This window comes from Lemur catta, chromosome X (genome assembly GCF_020740605.2).
Source record: "Lemur catta isolate mLemCat1 chromosome X, mLemCat1.pri, whole genome shotgun sequence".
NCBI lineage: Eukaryota > Metazoa > Chordata > Mammalia > Primates > Lemuridae > Lemur > Lemur catta.
This window is the reverse complement of record NC_059155.1, coordinates 48,097,907-48,123,502: the sequence shown is the minus strand read 5'-3', so window position 1 is coordinate 48,123,502 and position 25,596 is coordinate 48,097,907. Positions and strand designations below refer to the sequence as shown.

Below are 25,596 nucleotides of genomic sequence, written 5' to 3'. Positions count from 1 at the left end.
AGGCTGAGCCAGGAGAGACTAAGAAGATGTCCTTGGACAGGTATTCCCAAGTTCTACTCCAGACCCACAGAATGGTTTCTCTCACTTCAGATCTTTCTTACCTTTCCACCTGTCCTGGACCATTTTTCCTCTTGGCATCCTGAAGCTCCTTCCCCCATCATAACCATGCAAAGGTGGAGTCGAGGAGATAGGGGCTTGTAGGCCAGGGATAAGGATTTAGAGCTTTCTGTTAATCCCTGTTCTAGGGTTGAGTCCCTCACTGGTAATGGTAGAAGGTCAAGTGTGAGGTCGCAGTAATTTCAAGGCCTAGAGGCTGAGAGAACAATAGTCCTGTGGAGGAGGCATTTACAGGAGAGTGGGCCTCCTATGCTGCCCTCTTCCTTGGTCCCTTGTAAGAGACAGCACCTCCCGCCACCCTGCCCCAACATCCCTTTGGTCCGTTCTGCTTCCTCGTCTTTACTTCTGGTGGCCCCCGGCTCAGAGCAAGCCTGGGGACCCATTGAGCATCTCCCTGCAACTCCCCCTTGGAAGTGGGGTGGGGTGGAGTGGGCGGAGGACAGGCTGAAATTGGGGATATATGGGCATGAGATCAGGTGCCTGAGCTCTTCTGTGGCCCAAGTCCTCTGCCTTCACCCTAAAGTCGGTGGTACTCCAGAGATCCTTGGAGCTGGGGCTGAGCCTGGGGGTGCCACTGCCTCTGTTCCTTTAAGGAGCCGCTGTTTAGCATTCCTGCCGCTGCCGCTGCCGCTGCCTGGCTCTGCGCTGTGATTGGCTGGAATCAACTGAGAAGGGAGCCAGGGAGAGATGCTCTTGACTCCACTCAGATCCATCCTGGGGACCAGAGCAGAAGCGGTCCTCGCAGCACCCAGCCTCTTCCTGGGCTCCCGCTTCTTCTTTGCCTCTGGGCCTTGGCCCAGGAGCCACGACGGGCGACACGGAGCCGCCAGTGCTGGAGGGGGAGCCGTGGGTGCGGGGCAGCGTGGGGGCTGAGGCCCCGGGACGCCCGCCCGGCCCCAGGCCCCGCTCCGCCCGGGCGCCCCCACGGGTGCCCCCCCCTTCCTGGTCCGAGCAGTGTGAGTGTGCCCGGGAGCCCGGCGGCGGCGGCGGCAGCAGCGGCGGCGGCGGCGGCAGCGTGGAAACCGGCGTGGGCTGGGGGGTCCGAGCCGCGGGGGGCAGTGCCATGCACAAGCACCAGCACTGCTGTAAGTGCCCTGAATGCTATGAGGTGACTCGCCTGGCCGCCCTGCGGCGCCTCGAGCCTCCAGGCTATGGGGACTGGCAAGTGCCTGACCCCTACGGGCCAAGTGGGGGCAATGGGGCCAGCACGGGTTATGGGGGCTACAGCTCGCAGACCTTGCCCTCGCAGGCGGGGGCCACCCCCACCCCTCGCACCAAGGCCAAGCTCATCCCCACGGGCCGGGATGTGGGGCCAGTGCCCCCTAAGCCAGTCCCAGGCAAGAGCACCCCCAAACTCAACGGCAGCGGCTCCAGCTGGTGGCCTGAGTGCACCTGTGCCAACCGGGACTGGTATGAGCAGGTATGGACCAGCAGGGAGGTGGGGGTGGGGGCAGTGGTGGGGCAACCCAGGGGGGCTGGAGAGTGGGGGCCTAGAGGCCTGGGGTGCACCAGGGGTTGCTGGGGCTCCAAGCTGGGGAACCCAGAGCCCTAGCATTGCAGCTGGGCAAAGAGAGGTGGTTGGAAATGTGTGGTTCCCTGTGTGTGTCTGTTTGGGGGTCTCCATTTGGAGGGGATTGGAAGGAGCTGTGTGTGTCAGGGGGTGAAGGTATGGCGGAGAGGCACATTTTCCTGTGTGGGGGAATTGGGTTTGTCTCAGTGTGGGGGTTTGGCAATGTCTCTGTGTCTGGCAGGGGGCGGGAGGTTCTGCGGGGGCTGTGTGTGGTGTGTGTCTCCACAGGAGAGGAGGAGGGGGCATGGTGCTCTGCGTAGGGGGGACATATGTGTGTGTATGTATGTGTGTGGAGGAAGGCAATGGAGCTCCTGTGAATCTGTGTAGAGGAGTCCATGTGCCTGGTTTGATGAGCTTCATCCTTCGATGCCATGAGTCCCTCTCCATCCCAGTCCCTTTGTGTGTGAATGTGCACATGGACGTGTGGGGTGTCTCTCTGAATGTGGAAGTGTCTCTGTAGATAAGGCTGCAGGGATTGCTGTGTCTCTGTGTGTGGCTACATGTATATGTGTGTGAGCATGTGGCTGTAAGAGTGCATGCGTGTGCCTGTGTGTGTGTGCCTGTGTGTGTGTGTGTGTGTGTCTGTGGTGTCCCTGGTGAGAGGCGCTTGACAGGCAGGGAGGGGAGGGGGAGGAGGTAAGAGACACGTCCCAAGCAAGGCTGAGAGGCTGCTGAGAAGGATGGACTCTTTTGTCCAAGCAGCTCTGAAGTATGTGTGCTGGGGTGGGGGTGTGGGGGGGATTGAAGCAAGCTTCCTCGCTTCAGAGCAGGCACGGTGCCTGGAGCCAGGCAAGGGGCAGCTGCCCCGGTACAGGGACTGGCCCCAGTAGGGCATGTCCCTCTTGGGTACCCCCAGATGTGAGAGAGCTTAGCCCCCCAGCCCTGACTTGGCACAGCTTGGGAGCCCCTGGGTGCCGGGCACAACTCCGGCTTCCACTCCCAGCCTAAACTGCCAGCTTAGAAAATGGAAGGAGCATCTGTGGGAGAAGCAGCAAAATGGAGGCTGGGCCGACAGAGCCAGGTCCCTGGCACGCAAGGCGGAGGGCCTGTCTGATTATCCAACTCTGCAGCTCCCAGGGTGGGGAGAGAGGAAGAGGAGGCTTTGCTGTCGAGGGCAGGTGCTGACTGCCCCAAGCTGGTGACCATTCTGGCTGCCTCTGTCCTCCTCTGGGGATAGGATGTGCTCTCAGAAGCAAAGGTGGGGACTTCCTGGGAAGGGAGCCCTTGGTTTTGGCCTTCTCTCTATCCACACTTACTGCTTCCCCTGTCCCTTGCCTTGGCCCTTTGCCCTCTCCAGTGCGTCCCCTCTTTCCTTTGCCCCTTTGCCCTGGGGCCCTTCCCTTGAAAACACCCTCTCATGCTTGTCCTGCCCAGCTGGGAGACAGGTGCCAATCCCAGGGCTGAGCCAGTTGGCCAAGGTTTCTTTGCCAGGGAGGGTCCCTGGATGGCTCCTGGCCCTAACAGCAAGGTCCCTGTGTAGGGGTGGGGTAGGGGCTTGAGGGTGGACCACTGGGAGTCAGAAGTCTCTGGATACTACTTGAGCAGGGCTTGTGGCATGGCTTGTCACATATGGGCACGCATGGTACACCAGATACATACAAGAGCCACATGGATGTCCTTTTGCCTGTGTGTCTGTTGCATGGTACCTAAGGCAGCTGTGTTGGTTTCGGGTCTGTGAAGAGCCACGGGTTCTTCCTCCTGGGATCAGGAACCAGGGTGAGGCTGCAGCTGGAGTCCTCCCACCAACTCCCAGGGCTGCAGGGCGGGAAGTCCTGGGGCCAAACCCTGAAATGGTGGAAGCATGACTAACCAGTCATCTCCCCCTCTCCTCCACTCTGCTTCTGGAAGCCAGAGCTGTGTGGGGTGGAGATGGGATGGGGGAAGCAGAGCAGGGCATGTGGAGGAGCCCCCACCCTGGGTTTCCAGCTTTCCTCTTCTGAGGAGGAGGCCAGGGCTCAGGAAAGGGAGACATAGCCAGAGAAAGGTTGGGGAGAGGTGCCAGGATACCTGGGGAGAGAGGCAAAAGGGCTCCTCCATTCTTGGGGATGGGAGTGGGAGCCAGGGGCAGGTGCTACTTGTCTGTCCAGAATCACATTTTTACTTGACAGATGGACACAAGTACGTCCTGTCTGGGAGGCCACATCTGTGGTTTGATCAAACCAACCCTGTGTTTCTGACCCCCTCCCTTCCCTCTCCTCCTGTGGTTACTGCGTTGAAGACCATGGACTCTGCTGCCAATCAGTCATGGGTCATCGACTTTTCCCTCATAGGGAATCTTGTCCACCCTGCTCCTGTCCCACCCCTAGCTTTGCCTCTGACTCCTGACTAGATCCCAACCTGGCCCTTTCTGCTGGGAAACACAAAGGGTTCAGGATCAAAAGTCCCTTGGTAGAAAATGAATTAGTACTTTGTTTCCTTCTGACTGTTTGAGGAATTGGGTATCTGGAGCCACAGAAGAAGGTATAGAATGAGGGTTCACGAGGTACTCTGAAGAGTACAACTCCCCTTTTTCCCATGAGCTCTGCTGGGGGAAGGGAATGAGTGACCAAAACATCAGTGGCCTTGACAGCTTGCTATAATCAAAAGAGCACTTAGAGATCCAGGTTCTAGCCCTTGCTCTGCAACTTACTCCCAGTGTGCCCTTAGGCACATCCCATGTCCTCTCTGGGCCTCAGTGTTACCATCTGTCACATGAATGGAGTTGGACAAGATGATTTCTGCTGTACTTCCAGCTCTGACAGGGTGGGAGTCTATGATTCTCAAGTCTGGGAGAGCTGTGGTTCAGAAGGGGAGGGGTTTCCTGTCCAGGCCACTGGGTACCCCCTATGGATGCTGGGTGTGACATGGTCTGCCTGCCATGCTCCATCTCTGCCATCCCCCTTAAGCCATCTCTGCACCCCTCCTAGTGAACCCTGAGGCCCTAGGGCCTAGCCTCTTGGTGAGTGCACCATTGGCTGGCTCAGTCTCAGACAATTGATCTGGGCTAAAGGAGCGGCTGGGTTTGGCCTGATTTGGTTGGAAGCAAGGGGAAGGGAGCAGCCTCCTTGGGGTCAATCTGTCCTCATCTGTGGCCAAGAGGTACCCTTGGGTATACTTGGACTCTCCTACCTTGTGGGAGTGAGGGAGGAGGCAGGTTGATTAATGGGTAGATAGCTGGGAGGGCAAGAGGCACTGAGGGGATTGCCTGTTTCTTCCCCTAGGTGAACGGCAGCGATGGAATGTTCAAATATGAGGAGATAGTACTTGAGCGGGTGAGTCTGCCAGTGGGGAGGGGATGAAATGGGTGGAGAGGGCTGGAGCCAGGAGAGGGGAGGGACCTGAACCGTGGTTTCAAGACACATGGGAGGACCTGTGTTGAGAGGATGGGGAGATAGCAGCCCTCAGAGGTAGCTTCACTGCATCAATCAATCAACCCACTAACGAGTATTAATTGACCTTGCTCACTGAGGCCTAGGGAATTGTGGAAGGGATGGGTTTGCTGAGGCCTCCCTGCCAGAATGATCAGCACAGGTTGGGAAATGGCCAGGTTTCTGACAATTGTGCCCAGCCTGCCTTGGCCCCTTCTGAGGCCTGGAGAACTTGCTCTGGGACATAGAGGGAAATGGGGTACCCAGAACCCTTCTTTGTGCCCTCAGAGTGAACACACTGTGCCCTTCCACCCTCTTCTGCAGGGCAACTCTGGCCTAGGCTTCAGTATTGCAGGTGGCATCGACAATCCCCATGTCCCTGATGACCCTGGCATCTTTATTACCAAGATCATCCCTGGTGGAGCAGCTGCCATGGATGGGAGGCTGGGGTAAGATGGCCTGGAAGCAGGGTTGTGGGTGGCATGGGCAGGATGGAGATGAGGGGAGGAGGGCCGGCCTGGCAGGATGACCCTTCCATTAGATCTGAGAGGGGAGGGGGTAGAGGAGGGAAGAGGAGGGATGAAGAGGGATGAGGTGGGGAGGAGACAGGAGGGGGAGAAAGTGGGACAGGGGGTGGAGGGGTGGTGGTGTAGTGTCATGCCTCTCGGGCTTCCCTGCAGGGTGAATGACTGTGTGCTACGGGTGAATGAGGTGGACGTGTCGGAGGTGGTGCACAGCCGGGCAGTGGAGGCGCTGAAGGAGGCGGGCCCTGTGGTGCGGTTGGTGGTGCGGAGGCGACAGCCTCCACCCGAGACTATCATGGAGGTCAATCTGCTCAAAGGACCCAAAGGTGCGGCCCTTCGGGTTCCTGTGCTCTGGCCAGAGCCCTCAACCCCAGGTCCTAGCTGGCCCCATAGGGAATGGAAGGGAATGGCCTTACTCCTTGCCTTACTCCCCCTGTTCCAGCTCACAGCCTTCTTTCTTGACCCTTACTGACCTTGAGATGGCGGCCTAGTGTTTGGGATCCCTTGGGGAAGCTCCTGTGGGACCAGTGGGTTGGATGGGGGTGGGGGGTTGGATTGGGATTGACAACACTCTAACCTTTCCATGTGGCCCCCCTCCCACTCCCTGCTGGTTCCCACCCAGGCCTGGGTTTCAGCATTGCTGGGGGCATTGGCAACCAGCACATCCCAGGAGACAACAGCATCTATATCACCAAGATCATCGAGGGGGGTGCTGCTCAGAAGGATGGACGCCTACAGATTGGGGACCGGCTGCTGGCGGTGAGACAGACTTCACAGGGATACCCAAATGGTAGGGTGGGGAGGAGGAGCTCCAGTACCCTCTCACTCCACCTGAACCTCACTTGGGGATGAGACATTATGGGGAATTTCAAGAGTATCATCTGAGTTGTGTTTACCCAGAAACCAAGACCCTAGTTCTTTCATGGCGGGGTTCCTCTCACTCTCCCTATCCCTGCCTCCTGCCTCTCTGCTCCTCACAGCACTATGCTTGGGCCTTGGTTAGCCCACTTTTGAATTTCCCTGAAAGGGCACCCCTCACGGTTCCCTGGAGAGGCCTTCCCTTCTCCCAAGTCCTAACCTGAGGCTTCTCCGCTTCTAGGTGAACAACACCAATCTGCAGGATGTGAGGCATGAGGAAGCTGTGGCTTCGCTGAAGAACACATCTGATATGGTCTATCTGAAGGTGGCCAAGCCAGGCAGCCTCCACCTCAACGACATGTATGCTCCCCCTGACTACGCCAGCAGTACGTACCATCAGCCCCTGTCCCTGGCCTAAAGTCCTGTGCACTGGTTTCAAGGGGAAGAACTTCATACTCCTTGTTAAGAGAGAGCAAGCACAGAGGATAGTGCTCAGAAGAACTGAGTGCAGATCTCAGCTCTGTCCCTTAGAGCTGGGTGCCCTTGAGCAAGTCCCTTTCAGCTGTCTTTAGTTTCCTCTTTGGCAAAAAGGAGCTAATGATATATGTGCTGCCTTCCTCATAGGACTGCTGCATGGATCAAATGAGATCATGGACGAGAAAGCCCTTGGAAAACTGTATTAGGCTATAGAGATGTGAGGGATTATTATTAGTCACACCTCTAGTCATGCCTTCTTTGTAGACTGCCTTGACTTCAGCTCTTTCTAAGACTCACAGGAGTGAGCCCAGGATTTAGAAAAGGACTGCGGAGGAGGAACCCTGGGTGGGGGATGAATGGAGTGGGGAGGAGCGGCCTGAGGAATCTTGGTCTCTTTCGAACCTGAAGTAGGGTGTGGGGGAAAGTCCTTGGAGGGGGTTGGGGGAGGGTACTTGCCAGGACCAGTTTCTGAAACTTTCTCTCCCTTTCTTGATTCCAGCTTTTACTGCCTTGGCTGAAAACCACATAAGCCATAACTCCAGCCTGGGTTATATCGGGGCTGTGGAGAGCAAGGTCAGCTACCCTGCTCCTCCTCAGGTTCCCCCCACCCGCTACTCTCCTATCCCCAGGCACATGATGGCTGAGGAGGACTTTACCAGGTAGGACCCCGCCCCATTCAATCTAGCCGGGGATGGGGAAAGAGAGGAATCCGTTTCCGGCGGGCCACAGGCCTCCTTGTAGTGTGGCTTTGTAGTCCCAGCTTTGGGGTCTCGGGCCTTCTCTCAGCCCTTGGGGCCCTGGAGAGGGACAGAGGTAGCTGCAGGGACAAGTTCTACCATCAGGGGGAGTGCCGAATGAGTGGCCCCGATCCGAAAGTGCGGATAGAGGGTGGAGTGGAGCGTTGAGGGGACTGCGAGTTTCCTGCCCTGAGGCAGTTGCAGTCCCCTCTGCTGCAACCATTTCAAATGAGAGAAGAAAGCAGTCCAGCTGGTGGGGTTGGCTGGACTCTGGGAGGCCGACCGGCCCGGTGGCCTCGCGGGGAACAGCCCCGCCCCGCTTGCTGCGGCGGCTGCGCCCGGCGGTGGAACTGGTCGGGCCGGCTGGGGTTCCGGGGGGCAGGTTTGCGGGGTGGGGCCTGGTAGGCTGCTGGGCAGGCTGCAGTGGAACCGGAAGGGTAGGCGGACGGGGGAGAGCCAGAGGAGCCATGGAGAGGGCCCGCAAGTTCTCAGGCTCCAACTTGGCCCTGGGCTTGGGATCGGCCTCGGCTTCGGCATGGAGGAGGGCTTCACAAAGGTGGGCCTGGCCGCTCCGCTCCCTGCGGCCTGGAGGGGATGCCAGGTAGGAGTGGACGGCTATGAATGAGCAAAAGCATCTGAGACTTAGGGAGGGAGTCTTGCCCCTGAGACTGGGAGCAAGAAAGGAGGAGTCTTGCTTGGGGCTTGGGGCCGCTCAGATAAAAGGTGCTTATAACAAGTAAAGGCAGTGGAGGAGGAGAGTGTGCTGAGAGTCTGGTTGTATGGATACACATGTGCAGCTGTTGCTCTCACCTGATGACACTGTGACCATTTACAGAGGGGTTCCTTAGACGTGGTTAGTTTTATGCGGGTTTTTCCTTTGTTTCTCTCCTCTCTTCAGTCTGGCCCCTAAGCTCCTTTTGGGGTCCTGGGATTTCTTTTTTTTTTTTTTTGAGATGGGGTCTCACTGTATTGCCCAGTCTGGTCTTCAGCTCCTGGGCTCAGGCAATCCTCTCACCTCAGCCTCCCCAGAAGCTGGGACTACAGGTGTGAGCCACCTCACCCAGCTCTAGAAGTTCTTTCTCTGCCTGCCACATCACCTAGCAGGCTACATAGTGGTAGCTACTGACTAAATATGTTGTTGAGGAAGGTAGGAAGGGTCATAGTTGGTGGGTGGCATTTTGAGACTGCAGAGCAGCGTGTGTAAAGTAACCATGCACATCTTGTGTGGATGGTGAGTGCCTTCAACCCAAGGGTGATTCCACTGTTCCTCTTCTTGTGGCCCAGGGTCCATCACACTGGTTGGTAGGATAGGAGAATCTGGGAAGGAAGAAGACCAGCGAGTGGGCTCTGAGATTTTTGTCTTTAGAGTTCAGGGTAGGGGTTCGTTGACCTGAGAGAGTAGGGGACTGTCCACTGGGAAGTTGACTGTAAGCCCTCAGGAAGAGGAACTGAAACTTGGCACCTGACAGAAAACAGCAGCCAAGCAGATTTCAGGAGACAAAGGGAGAAACAGGGTGTCATACATAGGGACCCAAGTCCTTACTCCCTACAGCCAGTATGGCTGTTATTCCAGGCTGGCCTTCACTGGGACAACAGTTCATCTCTACCTTGTCCTGACTCTTCCATTCCTTTCCCATCAGAGAGCCCCGAAAGATCATCCTGCACAAAGGATCCACAGGCCTGGGCTTCAACATCGTAGGAGGAGAGGATGGAGAAGGCATTTTTGTCTCCTTCATCCTGGCAGGAGGCCCAGCTGACCTGAGTGGGGAGCTGCGCAGGGGAGACCGGATCTTATCGGTGAGGAGACAAAGGCAAAGGCGAGGTGGGAGGATGGGAGCTGTGCCAGTGTAAAAGGCAGGAGGGGAGAGCTTTCTTTCTCCAAGCAATGCTTTTTGGGATGAGGAAAGGGATAAGAACTGGAGAAAGTTACATTGTTTTTATAGACATCCTTAGTGAGGGACAGGGACCAGGACTATACTTATTCTTGAGGAGGAAATGAATGTCTCTTAGATCTTAACCCTAATTGGCATTTGACCTCTACAAAGATAATTATTACACTAGAAATGTCATATCCTTTAGGTCTTGTTTTAGGGACAAGGATGGAATACTGGGAAAGACATCCGAATGGCTTAGGGTTGGGCTACCTCTGTCCCTCCCTTTCCTAACTGCTAGGACTGAGGACTCCCCTCCTTGCTTCTGGGGTGGCTCACAGCTTCTCTCTTTGGCCAGGTGAATGGAGTGAACCTGAGGAATGCAACTCATGAGCAGGCTGCAGCTGCTTTGAAACGGGCTGGCCAGTCAGTCACCATTGTGGCCCAGTACAGACCTGAAGGTAAGATAAGGGAAGGTGGGAAGTGATGAGGTGGAGGAATTTGTATTGGCTTTTTGCCATCGTAGGTAACAAAGCCACTAGACCAGGGCCTTTCTACGCTAGGGCAGTAACCAGGATGGGGGTTGGTTTGGGTGTCTAGGAAGGCTGTGCTCAGAGCCTACTGATCAGGGCTGCAGTGCAGCAGAAGACCAGTAGTGGGCAGCAGCCTACGGGAAGAAGCGCAGAGATCAAGCGGCTAGAAAAAGGGGAGCAGGGCGGAGGGCTGAGAGGCGGAGACGGGGAACTATGTGCCCTGGAAAAGAGAACAGCTCTTGGTTAGAAGGATCTCAGGGAGAAGAGATACAATCTCTTAAGAGATCATGAACCAAACCTCTATGAACCCCCTACTCTCCTCCCCTCATCAAGATGACCTCAAAAGACCCATAAACGCTCTGAAAAGGTGATACTATGCCCTTGGGGTAGTGGGTCGCTAGTCTACCTAATCAATCCCCCTACGGGGGAGGGGGCCTTCTTTGTATTCTCATTGAGCAGTCCCCTGGCTGGGGCTAATGGGCGGGGCTAGTTATGCAAATAAATGCGTTTGATTGGCTGGGGCCAACCGCGGCCCAGGTGCCGAGGTGAGCTGCGGGAAGGCGCGCCCTAGTCCGCCGGCCGGCAGGGTGGCCATTGGCCGGGCGAGCGCGGCCTCCAGCTGCACGCCCCGCCCCTGACCCAGGCGGAGGGCGGCGGGCGCCCCTCCTTTCCCCCCTCGCGCGCCTCTGGCGTCTCCTCCTCCCCCCCCTCCTCCTCTCTCCTCCCTCTTCTCCTCCTCCCGCGCGCCCCGCTTTGTGTCCCTAGTCTCCCGCGCGGGACGGAGGGACTGGCCCGAGCTGGCGCTTTCTCAGCACTAGACCTGGACTCCGACCCGGCGCCAGGTGAGGTGGGGCGGACGGGGCTCAGGCCCCCTCACAGTGACCCCTGGCCTCTCTATGGTTCTGTTCTCAGCCTTCTTTTCCAACACTGCGCCCCCAGCTCTGCCCTCTCCCCCTAATGCCTTCGTTGCGTGCCCCGGGCCTCCTCCTGAGCCCCTCCTGAGGGCCCCTCGGAGCGCCGCGCGGGGCGGAGCGCCAGATCTCCCTCCACAGGGCCCTGTGTGGCCTTCACCTCTTTACCATCACCTTTCCCCACCCGCGAACTGTGCCCCCTTCTCGCCCCAGGCCTCAGTCCTGCCTGCTGCCCGCTTCCTGCTGGCTTCTGCGCCCCCAGCAGCTCCCTAATCTCTTTCCTCAGAGCAGTTTTCTAAATCTTCCCTTCCCCCACGCGCGTTTCTCCACACAACCTGGCTACCTCTGGGAACACCCGGGATTGGTCTGGTATTCTCCTGCCCCTCTCCCTTTTGTTTGCAAGGGTCTTGTACTATTCCCGACTTCTTTCGCCTCCCCCTTCCCTTTGTAAGGCGGCCTTTGTCCCCTAGGGCTGCAGCGCATTGGCTCCTTGGACACCTAGGCCCTGTGGGCCAGTTACTAAGGTGGAGGAAGGGGCCTTTCCCTGGCAGGTGCTCTAGTTCCGTGATGAGAAGCCGAGAGGCAGGGAGCCCTGTCGTCCAGTCGCAAAGCTGAGAGGGATCGAAAGCGCCTACCTCAGTCCTTTCCGCCCCCTCCTCCGTCCCTGTTCCGTGCCTCAGGAGCCTGTAGGGAAAGAAGAGAGGGCCTGCCACCTTTTGCCCAAGGCTTTTTTGATGGGGGACAGAGGTGTAGGGAGGTAACTAACTGGAGAGCTCTTTGGTCTGAGGTAATGGGAAAGAGGGATGCAAATGGGCACCTTGAATCATCTCTCTCCATGTTTGTTTTTCAGCTTGCTGACAGGGAACGCACCTTAGGGTTATTGCTTTTTATGATTTATGTGTGTGCCGTTGGCTTCTCAGCATAGAGCTAACCATCTGATTTTTATGTTAGCAACTCATATTTATCCATTTCGTGCCCACAACTTAGACAAAGTAGGTTCTGCAAAGGAAATGGTTTCTGTTGCGCGCGTGTGTGTGCGTGGGGGGGAGAAATTGATGTTTCTTTTGGTTTTGCTCTGTAATGTTGGGCACACGGAAACATTACTGTGAATTTGGTGGTGGTATGTTGGAAACTGGTGATTGCATATTCTATGACTTTTGTTGGGGGAATGCCACTGGTTTGCATAAAAAAGCTGCAAGTTGTCCAGGGTAAGGGGATTCCTGCAATGTTGATTGCTGCCTGAGTATATTTCTGAGAGTTTATAATGTAGGTTGAGGCGCTATCTTATGTTAGGTCTTTCTAGCACTTGCTAAACAAGGCCTTTCTTCTTTCAGGATTTAGTTGAACTACTGTTGTTAAGGCTGTCCCACCCCAATCTTACTTCTTTGTTTGGTTTGGTATATCCAACAGGGCCCCAACATGCAGAAGCTTTTTTTTTTTTTTTTTTTCCATTTGAAAATAGACCCTTGGAGTCTGGTCCAGAGGGACTATTAAGCATTCCATGTTGCGCTCTGAACTTTGTTTGATAAAATGCTAGTTTTTAAAAATAAGAACTCCATATTGATCATTTTATAAATATATACAGTTCTTTGGAGGATTGCATCACGGTGTGTATTTACAAAATGCATAATCCAAGTATATGTCTGTTGGCAAAAATGGCTGAGATTTTGCATGTTATTGGCCAGGTAAGTGTTCATTATTTGGATATTTTTCACATAGAATGTGAGAGCTGGAAAAGATCATGTCGACCCCTTATTGTGGATACTAGAATAATGAGAGGAGAACCAGGATATGACTTGCCCAAGGTCACGATGGGAAAGTTGCATAGGGTCAGCAATCAATCAGTTTAATCCTGAGGTCTGCCAGTTGGGACAAACCATGCTTGTGAACACCTGAGAGACCCAAGACCTAGTTAAGAGTGGAGGAGCAACAGAAAAGGGACTGGGGAAATAACAGACGCTGTAAAGAGTCAGGGAAAGATGTATGTGGAGAGGAAGGTTAGAGTGATCTCCATGGTGGACGCTGAGGCACCGTTCCAAACCAGTGCAGCCTTTAGCTAGATAGCCTTTAGCATGAGAGCTTAAAATATAGCTTTGATTAATTAGAATAGAGAACAATTTTTCTTCTTTTTTAAAAGGTGTTAATGAGATATAAATCATTTGCCATAGAATTCCCCCATTTAGGTACACAATTCAGTGGCTTTTATGCACAGAGTTGTGCCTTTAACACCACAGTAAATTTTAGAACATTTTCATTACCCCTCTCCTTTTAATACATAGAGAGGGCACAAGCATTGGAAGGGTGATAGGTTTAGGACAGTTGCTTCCTAATGTATCTCCCCTGGACACGGGCTGGATGGCAACTTGGTAATACTCTGACCTTGAGATTCTTTAATATATCCAGTTTTCTTAATGTGGGTTAAATTCATAATGAAGTATAGGAACCACATCTTTCTATTGTGCCTAGCATGGATGCTTTACAGGTGTTTTTATGATGAAGATTTGGAAAATATTAAAATAGAACTGCTAAATGATAAGGTACCACAGTGAGAGATGCTGTTTAATATTTTCACTCCTGATTGCTCCAATCTGTTGTGGACACAGCAATCCTACCTATTAGCTAAAAATAGCATGATGTTCTTGGGCATGTATAATCCTGCTTAAAATTCAAATTGAAAATTTAAACAACTGGCTCTTGCCAAAGCCTCTCTTCCAATCTATTCTAAAATGACAAATATTTTTCTGTGACTTGTGGCAATGCTCCACCAAGGGAAGGATGGGCTTTGTATTACAGCATTTTGAAATCTCCTACATTTTCCCCCTAGTTAGTTTGTGTCAGCCTCTGGTTATAAACCAAGCTGGTATTTTTCTGGAAAGCCCTTTTGTTTTTAGAGTAGAACCTGATCTCAAAATCAGGAGGTGAGCCAGAAATTTGTCACTAAGGTAGCTAAAGTGGGAACTGATCCTTTGTGACCAGTCTTTTCAACTGGAATGTAAATCCAGACAGGCTGGGGGTATGGGGAGTGAGAGAATGAGAGTTTTTCCATAACTTATTTTAAGCTGCCAAATAAGCATATTTTCACCAGGGAAACACCTTCAGATAAGGTCTGGAAGAGTTAGGGATCAGTGTTGACAATAACTTGAAAGCATAAAAGGGATATTTTCTTCATAACATTTACCTAACCATCCCATCTCCTCCTGTTTAAGAATGAAGGAGGTAAACATAACTGCTATCCTATCAGTATGATCTCTCTTGAGAACAGAGGTGAAAGTATACCAAGGCAAAGAATCAAAGTTCTGAAACTTTGCCATCCTCAAAGAAGGCTATGGTAAGGAAGAAAGAAAATTAATTCCTATAAACAGCATTTCTACAGTGTGAACAAATTGAAGGCAGCTAGTATTGTATTTATCTTTGTGTTCCCAGCATCTAGTTGGAGCCTGACACATGGTTTGTTGAATTGAATTATTGGGTATCTCTATGTTCAGATACTTCTGTTAAGCATTAATCTTCAGGATCTCCCTGTGGGATAGGTGTTATTATCCCCATTTTACAGATGAGGAAAATGATGGTCAGAGAGATGGAGTGACTTACTCAGGGTCACATACCCAGTGAGGGGCAGAATGAAAGTTTGAAGTCAGATTTCCTGAGAACTTTGGGTCTAAGGCTTTTGCCACTAGGCCACAACTATCTCTCACTACTGTGGGAAACTGTGAGCCCCCTCCCCAAATACATCTGGACACCGTAGAAGATGCCATTCTGAGACTCTTCAGGTGCCAGAAACTGTTAACAAATGGAGTAAAACCAACTCCCAAATCTCAGCTTTTTAGTCTTAATGGCCACAAGCTCCTGCTCAAAGGAAGAAGTAACCTTGGGGTACAAGGGCTGCTGGAAGCCTGAGGGAGATCCCTTCTCTTCTAGAAGGAAAGTGGATTTAGGAAGATTACTAGGGAATGATAATGTGGGGGGAAACTTAGGAGGAGCCAAAAGGTGGGAGTTGGCTTGCATGACTTAATAGTATGCAGGCTTAAGAACATTAATGCAGTAAGTAGGTATTTCTCAATTCTTTAAGTGAAATGGAGTTGTATTTGTCATTCATTTTTTTATGACCTTACAATTCATTCATTTAAGGATATACTTCAGTCGTTTTTAAAATGTTCGCAGAGTTGTACAACCATCACTACAATCAATTTTAGAATTTTCATTGCCCCATACCCTTTAGTTGTTACCTGCCCTGCCCCCACCACCTTCCTATTCCCCCGCAGCCCTACGCAACCACTTAATCTACTTTCTATCTCTATGGATTTGCCTATTCTGGACATTTCATATAAATGGATTCATATAATATGTGGTCTTTTTTGACTGGCTTTTTTCACTTAATATTGTCAAGGTTTTTCAGTGTTGTAGCATATATCAATACTTCATTCCTTTTTATAACTGAATAATATTTCATCATCTGTATACATCACCTTTGTTTATCAGTTGATAGACATTTGGGTTGTTTCTGCTTTTTGACCATTATGAATAATGCTCTACGAACAATCTGTATGCACATTTTTGCATGGACATGTTTACATTTCCCTTGGGGATATATATATATATACCTATGAGTGGAATTGCTGGATCATACGGCAACTCTGTTTAACCTTTTGAGTAATGGCCAGGCTACATGCCATAGCAGCTGCAACATTTCATATTCCTACCAGCAGTGCGTGAGGGTCCTAATTTCTCTACAACCTCCCCAACACTTGTTATTGTCAGTCTTTTTGATTCTAGCCATCCCGGTAGGTGTGAAGTGGTAGGTATCTCATTGTGGTTTTGATTTGCATTTCTCTGATGGCTGATGATGTTGACCATCTTTTTGTGTACTTATTGTTTGCTGTTCGGTTTTGCTTTGCTCAGTCCCCTGATGCGATTCTCAATGTTTCCAAATTGACCTGAGGCTGGAGCAAGCCAAATATGTTGCTAGTCAGGTGATTAGAAGGAACCAAGAGGATAACTATCTCTCACTCTTATCATTGTGTGTGCTGGAGGGGTTTAAGGCTTTGGGAGTAGATAATTTTAGCTAGGAATGCTGACCTGATAAAAATGATAGGGCCCACATTTTTTTAAAAAAAAACAACTTACTGAGATATAATTCACATACTGTACAATGAACCTATTTAAAGTGTACAGCAGTTTTTGGAATTTTCAGAGTTATGCAGCTGTCACCACAATCAATTTTAGAATATATTCATTACCTCAAAAAGAAGCCCTGTGCCCATTAACAATTGCTCTCCATTTCCCCCCTGCTCCTCCCCTCCCCCCAGCCCTAGGCAACTACTAATCTACTATCTGTTTCCATAAAGTTGCCTATTCTGGCAGGTTCATATAAATGAAATCATACAATATGTGGCCTTCTGTGTCTGGCTGTTTTCACTTAGCATAAAGTTTTCAAGGTTCATCCATGTTGTAGCATGTATCAGTACTTCATTCCTTGTTATGGCTCGATAATATTCCATCCTATCATTATGCCACATTTTGTTTATCCATTCTTGAGTTGATGGACATTTGGGTTGCATCTACCTTTTGACTATTGTGAATTGTGCTGCTATGAACATTCATATACAAGTTTTGTGTGAACATATGTTTTCAGTTCTCTTGGATGTATATCTAGGAGTGCAGTTGCTGGGTCATAAGGTAACTTAGTTTTTAACATTTTTGAGGGATTGCCAGACTTTTTCCCAAAGTAGCTGCCTCCTTTTTAGGCCCACCCTGTTTTGTAAACTTAGAAGAGAAAAAAATCATTAAACTTTCTTTTCAGTTTTGTCCCCTGGAGCTGAACTTGTGTGTGTGTGTGTGTGTGTGTGTGTGTGTGTGTGTGTGTGTGTGTGTGTGTGTGTGTGTGTGTGTGTGTGTATGCTGGGCTTTTCTTTATTCTATGTAGCCCAAGGACATGGTAGCTAGATTTGGCAAAGCATTCCGAATTTAGCTAGACAGGTGCTTTCTTGTCCTTTTGTTAGATGGTTTGAGGCAAAATGCTAGGAGCTTTGGTGTCTGTAAAACATCAGTTCTTCCTGATGGGGTAGAATGATTAGGATAATATATAATAATGAGAATGAATTATTTCTTATTTAATTATAGCTTTTTAGGATTTCTTTTTAATTTAATGTGTTACATGTTAAAATCTTGACTCTGATTGACACTGTTATTTTGTTTAAAGCTTTAGTCTTATATTCCACAATAAGGTGATTGTTTTATTGTAAAAAATAAAAATTATTTTTGCTCCCTTTATGTGAGAATATATATGTATATATATATGTATAAAATCTATATATAAATAAAATCTTGTCAGAGGAGCCAAGGCCTTCCTGGGTTCTAACTTTAAGTAGCTGAATGATCTTAGATTAGTCAACCTACCTCTTAGGGACTCAATTTTTTGATACATAAAATGAGGGGACTGTGCAAAATGATCTCTAATGTTTCTTCTAACTCAAATTCTGTATTAGATAAGTGCAAGTAAGCTATAAATTCAGTTTACCAGTTCCTATTTACTCAGTCTTGAGCTGATTAAAAGTCTTGCTTTAATAAGGGTCTTGTCCCCTCTTCTTTGTTATGATAAGGCTTTCACCTTCTTGAAATGGACTTTTGTTTGCTTTTCACTGAATTTAGATATCATTGGCCGGGGTGCAGTGGCTCACGCCTGTAATCCTAGCACTCTGGGCAGCCAAGGCAGGAGGATCCTTTGAGCTCAGGAGTTCGAGACCAGCCTGAGCAAGAACGAGACCCTGTCTCTACTAAAAAATAGAAAGAAATTAGCTGGACAACAAAAAATATATAGAAAAAATTAGCTGGGCATGGTGGCACATGCCTGTAGTCCCAGCTATTCGGGAGGCTGAGGCAGAAGGATTGCTTGAGCTCGGGAGTTTGAGGTTGTTGTGAGCTGGGCTGATGCCACAGCACTCTAGCCTGGGCAATAGAGTGAGACACTGTCTCAAAAAAAAACACCATAATTTAGATATCATTAAAAAGCAAAGCTCTAGAGATTTTGTGATTTTTTTTCTACTTGATGAAATTAAGTGATAAAAAATTTGAATAGACCAAAAGCAGAAAATAAACATTTTGTATAAATATGTACATTAGGGATCTGGATAGATGTCCTTCGAAAAGGAGAAAGAGAATTTTGCAAATTTTGGGTTAAATTCCAGACTAGATTATTATTATTATTGTTTGAGACAGAGTCTCACTCTGTTGCCTGGGCTAGAGTGCCATGGCGTTAGCCTAGCTCACAGCAACCTCAAACTCCTGGGCTTAAGCAATCCTTTTGCCTCAGCCTCCCGAGTAGCTGGGACTACAGGCATGTGCCACCATGCCTGGATAATTTTTTTTCCTGTAGTTTTAGTTGTCCATCTAATTTCTTTCTATTTTTTTTAGTATAGATGGAGGTCTCGCTCTTGCTCAGGCTGGTCTCGAACTCCTGAGCTCGAATGATCCTCTTCGCCTTGGCTGCCCAGAGTGCTAGGATTACAGGCGTGAGCCACTGCGCCCGGCCCAGACTAGATTATTAAGAGTTGTTTTGTAAGTACTCAGAAAAAGAAGTACTGAGCACTGAGAACCAGTATTTGTTCACCAAGGTCGAACAAGTCATGTTAGCCTGACCAAATTTTCTCGATGGGCAGGACTACTGGGCTGTAGATCAGGGAAATATGGTAGATATGATATGTCTAGATTTCATCAAGGCATTGGCAAAACTTCTTTGGTCTACTTTGGGATAAGACGGCTCAGTGATAATAGTGATAATACATTTAAATGGATTTGTCTGGAATTGGTTGAATGAACAGTCCCAGAGGAAAGTGATTAATGAGCTAGGAGCAGTGTGGAGGGAAGTTTCTAGTACACATGTGTCCTGGCTTTGTCCTTGGGCCTATCCTGTTCAGTCTGCCTCCTCACTCCCTCAAATCATATTTATTTTTTCCTAGATTTAAAAGTATTACATTTAGATTTATAGAAAATTGAAAAATACAGAAAAATACAAAGTTAAAAAATTTGAAATCTTCTATAAAACTACATTCAGAGGTAACCCTCTTGTATGTGTGTATTTCCCTCCAAACTTTTATATATTTATATTTTATATATCATAATATATATATTTCAAGAATGGAATTATTGGATTTAAGCAGTTCTATATTCTTTCCATTAACTTATATCATGACTATTTTCCTAGGTCATTATATTTCTTTGAAAAAATGGTGTTTAATAGTCAAATAATGCTCCATCGTGGGTGTGCTATGATTTGTGTAACCATCTCCCTGTTGGTGGACATTTAGGTTGTTTCCAATGTTTTGATATTACACAAAGCACTCTGCTGGATCTCCTTCTATAAGGTTTTTCTGAATCTATGATTATTTGTTCCGAATAAATTCCTTTCCATAGAATTATTGGATCAACAGGCTTTTGATACATTTTGCCAAATCAGCCTCCACTTCCACTGACAGTCTGTCTACTTCAAGATCCTCACTAACATGGAGTATTATTTTTTTAAGATAATCTTGGCAAATTTGGTAGAAAAAAAGTGTTATTCTTTATATTTCTTTCATTAATAATAGGATTGAACATTTATGTGTGTGTTCATTAGTAATTTTAATTTTGTGGATTGCCTGTTCATACCCTTTCCCCATTTCCCTATTGGGGTATGTTTATCAGTTCTTATTGATATATAAAAGCTTTAATAGAGTTAGAATATTCTTTGTCATATATATTGCAAAGATGTTTCCCAGTTTGTAATTTGCTTTATTATTTTATTTTGATGTACAGATGTTTTATGTTTTTATATAGTCAAATCTATCAATGTTTTCTTTTGTGTATTTTGCCTGTACCCAGAGGTTTAGAAGGGCCTTCTCTATCCTTAGAGCAAATAATTACCCACTTGTGTTTTATTCTAGTTATTTAATGTTTTTTGTTTTTATATTTAAAACTTTATCCTGCCTGGAGTTGATTTATGATGTAAGGTAGGATACTAACACAATTTCTGTTGCAAATGTTAATCAGTTACCTCAGTACCATTTATTAAATAATCCATCATTTCCCTGCTGTTTGGAAGTACCACCTTTATTATAAATAAAATACTTTATACACACACACACACGATTTGGATTTTGGGTTTCTTACTCTGTTCTATAATATTTTACCGTAGGATTATTAGTTATTCAAAAATGACCGTAGATGTTTTGATAACTGTTTTTTTTTTTTTTTTGAGACAGAGTCTCACTCTGTTGCCCGGGCTAGAGTGCGTACCATGGCGTCAGCCTAGCTCACAGCAACCTCAATCTCCTGGGCTCAAGCGATCCTCCTGCCTCAGCCTCCCGAGTAGCTGGGACTACAGACATGCGCCACCATGCCTGGCTAATTTTTTCTATATATATTTTTAGCTGTCCATATAATTTCTTTCTATTTTTAGTAGAGACGGAGTCTTGCTCTTGCTCAGGCTGGTCTCCAACTCCTGAGCTCAAACAATCCACCAGCCTCGGCCTCCCAAAGTGCTAGGATCATAGGCGTGAGCCACCGCTCCTGGCCTGACAACTGTTAATATAGATGAGAGGAGTCTTTCTCTAGGTCCCATTTTCTGGGTTTCTTCCACAGAAACTTGACCTAGAGGAGATTCAGTTGATACCCCAATAAAGATTTTCAGAGAGTTTGTGATCCTGTAGGGGGTGACTACTGTGGAGAACATTTGACTCTAGACTCTCCATTGACCTGGTAAAACATAGAAATTGGTTACATTAACTCAAGTTGGCAAGCTTCGTCATAAAATGTTTGTTTCAGTCACTATATTGTAGTATCCCTGTTAAGTGGAAACGATCCTTTTGAACAAGCTACCCACCACCTTGAGAGCATGGAAAGGGTATAATTCTGTCTTCATTCTCATGCTTTTTGGATGGAATTTTTTTTTTTTAATTCAAGAGCCAGAGATCCAATGGATGAGGTATTTTATCTTGGAGTTTATAAATACTTTGGCTTATGGGTTAATCTTTCATTTGAATATGTGTGTACGAAATTCCTTTGAGATAGAGAAAAATCCCTATTTGAGCCTTTTTCCCTGATCTGCTGGGTGATCCAGAATAGGTGACAAGGACCAATGGCAAGGTCCTGTGAATACTTTTTCTTAGCTTTTTGAGAGATAAAGGCATTTTTCATTCTACTCATTTCAGACCAGGTGGCTGAATGTAATGCAACCTTTATATAGTATAGCACTTTTTACTCAATAGCTCTTCCTTTATCCTCTCTAAGCTCTTTAGGGGACAAAAATATCCAGTCAATAGGGATAAACTAGAATTTTTTATGGCATGCTGATATGGCCTGTTTTGTTTTCTGTTTTATTCCCAGTATCCTTCAGGCTGCTATCCAGAACCCTGGCTATGTGTGTATATGGCTGAGGAAGCTCATTGTGGCAGTATAGGGAACAGAACAATGACACCCAGGTTTCTGTTCTGGGTTAGTCTTTGTTCTAAACCATTGTGCTGAAAGCAGAGCTGAAATGATTTTTCCTCAAGTAATATTTGCCCACATTGAGGCTTGTTTGCCACTTTTCTACCCTCTCACAATGGCTTAAGAAAATTTTTTTTGTAATTTATATTCATTGGTTTGATCATTTGTTTCTTTTCTTTTTTTATTTTATTTTTTAATTTTTATTTTTTATTTTTTTAATTAGAGACGGGGTCTCACTGTGCTCAGGCTGGTGTCGAACCCCTGAGCTTCAGCTATCCTCCTGCCTTGGCCTCCCAGGAAGCTAGGACTACAGGCGTGAGCCACCGTGCCCAGCCTTGATAATTTTTTTGATGCAAAGAGTTTAGGATTATTTGCAGATTTGAAGATTTCCCTCTTCTAGATTATATTAAAAATTAAATTAGACTAGCATTAGTTTTTTTTTTTTTTTAGACAGAGTCTCTGTTGCCCGGGGCTAGAGTGCCGTGGCATCAGCCTAGCTCACAGCAACCTCAGACTCCTGGGCTCGAGCAATCCTCCTGCCTCAGCCTCCCGAGTAGCTGGGACTACAGGCATGTACCACCATGCCTGGCTAATTTTTTCTATATATTTTTAGTTGTCCAGATAATTTCTTTCTATTTTTTTAGCAGAGACAGGATCTCGCTCTTGCTCAGGCTGGTCTCGAACTCCTGAGCTCAAACGATCCACCCGCCTCGGCCTTCCAGAGTGCTAGGATTACAGGCGTGAGCCACTGCGCCTGGCCCCATAATTATTTTCATAGAGACAAGTTTGTGATTCCTGAAATGTGATATTTGGCAATTCATATTCTTACTCCATACTAACAAATGTCTTCTTGAGGGACTTATTTTACTTTCAGCTCCATCCAATTCTTTTGAAAACATGAGCCATAGTGTTGGGACAGAGGTTTGTAATTCTGACATATCCTGAGGGTTTGTACTCCAAAGGCAACTACAAAAACCTAAATCACAATTCATACTCATCAAAATCTGTGACTCTCTTCTGAGGTTGTTACTTCACTTCCTCCAGAATTCTGTTATTCTTCATAATTGGTGATTCCTTTGAGCCTCAGGGCAGCTCAGCAATGGCAAATAAGAGCTATATGAGTTTGCGATTTGAATGCCTGCACTTCCATGAGACCAAGTGAGCTTTCTGGGCAGCTGGTGATTTATTTTAAGTTTATAGGCAACCAAAACACGAGCTATTATTCAGTCATGTCTTCCCTATTCAGTATTTGTGTGGGGACTCAAGGTCAAAAAGATACAGTTCTCTATTTTACTTTATTTTTATTTGCATCTTCTCATTGTTTCTACCTGTCACAATCTATGTGTCTGAAGTCTGTCATCCACTTGTCTCCCCAGCATCATTGTCATTTCTAAATTTGATAGGCATGGCTTTTATTCTCTATAAAAGGGCTTTTCCCTTTTATATCTTCATTCAAATCATTGGTAGTCTATACTGCATGCAGAGTAAGTGCCCTTTGTTGCTACCATTTGTTTCCTGTCTCTATATTTTCCTGCCTATAATCAAATAGGACCAAAGGAACTTAATACAGGTTGAGAAACTGAGCACCTTTCAGCTTTTCCAAATTAATAATAAATGTCATTTTTTATTCTTAGAAGACAATTTTTCTGTCGTTAGGAAGGTAGATGGATTTGAAAACAAGTCTTAGAGGTGAGATGGATTTAGAGGCCTGGGTGTGTGTCCATTCACGATAGTGAATATTGTAGTTTCAGGCCCCTTTGATGCTTTATTGGGTTGTTAACTTATATTTTGGAACCTCTGACTTGTCAGTGTTTTGTAGAAGTGGTTTGTGGTTTTATTGGTCAGTTTTTTAGCATGTTTGGGTGGGTAGAAGGAGAAAGTTTATATTCTTTTCTCTTACATTTGTTCCTGAGAAGCCAGAATTTGAGAAGTATAGAGTTCAGGTTTGGCCTGTCAGATCTCTATATCCAGTTAGCTCATTCAATAAATGTTTGTTGACTCAACAGGGGCAGCAGACCGCTGCACTAAACTTTGAGAAGGAAACAAAACCACATCAAGGAGCTTATAGTTTAGTAAAGGAAATGACATCACCACAAATTCTGAGCACTAGATTAGATTTTAAAAGGTAGTGGAGGATCTGGAAACTATGTTAGGTAAAAAATGGTTAAGGAAGTAACACTATTTAGCCTGGAGAGGAGATGACATTTTGAGGACATGATGGCCATTCTGTATTACAGCTGATATGATCCCACCTTTTCCTTGTCTCCCAGGACGAAGTTCAGATCCTTTGCCTTTGGTCCTTTCTTGCCCTACATTCAATCAGATGTCAAATTTTCTCTTTTCTAGCTCCAACATATTTCTTCATTCTTGCCCATTCTTTCTATCGTCATTGACTTCATATTATGTCAGGCCTTTGATATTATTGTCTGTATTAGTAGAATAGCTTCCTGGTCTCAGTTATCTCTCCCTCTGTCCTCCAGTCTATATTACACTCCCAGAATAATTTTCTCCCAAACCTAGTTCTAATTGTATCACTTTCCTATTTAAACATTTAATAGCAGTTCCCATTGCCTAGAAAGAAAAGTCCCATCTCAATCTCTTAGAATCTGGCCCCCAACCTGCCGCCACTTCCCCTTCCCTGTTTGCACTCTTCCTTCTACTCCATCTTAGTCTGTAGTTTTGGAACCTCCTCTATACTTTTCCCACTCAGCTCATCGACCTAATTTAAACTGTTCCTTCACACTGTTATGAAGAAGAGGACTCATCATGTTTTATGTTGTTTTAAACAAAATTGGGACCAGCTGGCAAAAGAGGTGGCCCTCAACCCAAGAATTTTGTCTTGAATACTGTTGTCTAGTAATTAGGAATTAGAGAATTTCCCAGCATTGGACGTGTTTGAGCAGAGGCTGGAGGGCTAGCTGGTTTGGATGCTATAAGAGCAGGGGCTACTAGGGGCTGGGGAGATAAACAAAAAGAGAAAGCATGATCTTTTTCTGTCAAGAAACTTAAATCTAGATGTAAGACACCACACTTACTGTCCACAATAGCCAAAGTAACACACACACTTGAGCATGTCATTCCTTTTCTCAGAATCTTTCAGTGGCTTCTTTCTGTTACTCTTAAGATAAAAGCAAATATCCTTACCATAGTCTATAAGGCCTTGTATGATCTGACCGCTACCTCTTAGTCTGATCTCCTGCCATTATTCCCTGACTTTCCGGTGTTCCATACATTTTTGTGCCCCTTACATAATGCTGTTCCTTCTGTCTGGAATGCTTTCTTCACCACCACCCTGCTTCCCCTGGAATCAGCTTCAATGTCACTTCCTCAGGGAAACCTTTGTGGTACCCCAGACCCCTTCCCACAGTAAGTTAGGTCATTCTGTTAGTCTCTCTCTTAGCATTTTCTTCATAGCTGTTATCATCATTATAATTGAAATTGTAATTAAATAGTTGTTTGTTTTGTGATTGTAACCATTTTGATTACCATTATATTCCCAGCAGCTAGCACAATGCCTGACAGACAGTAGACATTCAGTAAATATTTGAATAAATAAGTGAATGAACAAAACTTCTGGGATGAGTAAAGGAAGGTGGTGAAAGGGTATAAAGGATGTTTAGAGTCAGGCAGATGAGAAAATTCCAGAAGCAGGGAATAACAGAACTGAACAAGTTGTGTTCAAGGGTTCCAGGCAGGCTAGCTCAAAAGAGGACCTGTGCAATTGAGAGATGGGATGGATAGGCTGGGTGTGATGGGAGGATGGTTGTAGCAGTCCTTGAAAGTTTAGTTGAAAGAGTAAAGTAAAATTCTTTAGTTGCTGTTGAGTTATTATAGATACTTGGACGGGGAGCTACAAATGGAAGTTTTAGGAAGGCTTTTCAAATAATCTAAGCTGGATTAGAGTTTGGAAAGCCTGGGGAAGAAGACCAGTTAGGGCAATATAACAGTGGCCCAGAGAAGAGATGACATCAAGGCAAGGTAGTGAGACAGAGATAGTAAGGCAAAATCAACAGCAAGGCAATGACAATGAAAGAGATGGATTGAGGAAACAATTAGGAAGAAACATCAGCAAAACTTGAGGAAATACACGGGTTATGTGCAGGGGAAAAGAGGGGGTGTCATTAACAGTAAGGGGAGTTTTGGGTATAAAGGAAGAAAAGCTTGGTTTTCAAGTGGTGGCAAGCAGGCAG

General features: G+C 47.2%; 1 protein-coding gene across 6 annotated transcripts in view; it reads left to right on the top strand.

The window, feature by feature from the left end:
- The first annotated feature begins 839 nt into the window (after positions 1-839).
- DLG3 (discs large MAGUK scaffold protein 3) overlaps positions 840-25,596 on the top strand; it is a 55,755-nt gene continuing 30,998 nt past the window's right edge. For 2 of the 6 annotated variants that reach the window (XM_045538682.1, XM_045538679.1), the window contains exons 1-11: positions 1,181-1,537; position 2,765; positions 4,573-4,625; positions 4,888-4,938; positions 5,359-5,483; positions 5,715-5,884; positions 6,181-6,317; positions 6,658-6,802; positions 7,393-7,552; positions 9,271-9,427; positions 9,860-9,962. In XM_045538682.1, the coding sequence (XP_045394638.1) occupies positions 1,181-1,537; position 2,765; positions 4,573-4,625; positions 4,888-4,938; positions 5,359-5,483; positions 5,715-5,884; positions 6,181-6,317; positions 6,658-6,802; positions 7,393-7,552; positions 9,271-9,427; positions 9,860-9,962 (1,459 nt within the window). Of the gene's footprint in view, positions 1,538-2,764; positions 2,766-4,572; positions 4,626-4,887; positions 4,939-5,358; positions 5,484-5,714; positions 5,885-6,180; positions 6,318-6,657; positions 6,803-7,392; positions 7,553-8,042; positions 8,232-9,270; positions 9,428-9,859; positions 9,963-10,712; positions 10,877-25,596 lie in introns of those variants that run through there. The other 4 variants (XM_045538680.1, XM_045538683.1, XM_045538684.1 and 1 more) reach the window with 4 other exon arrangements.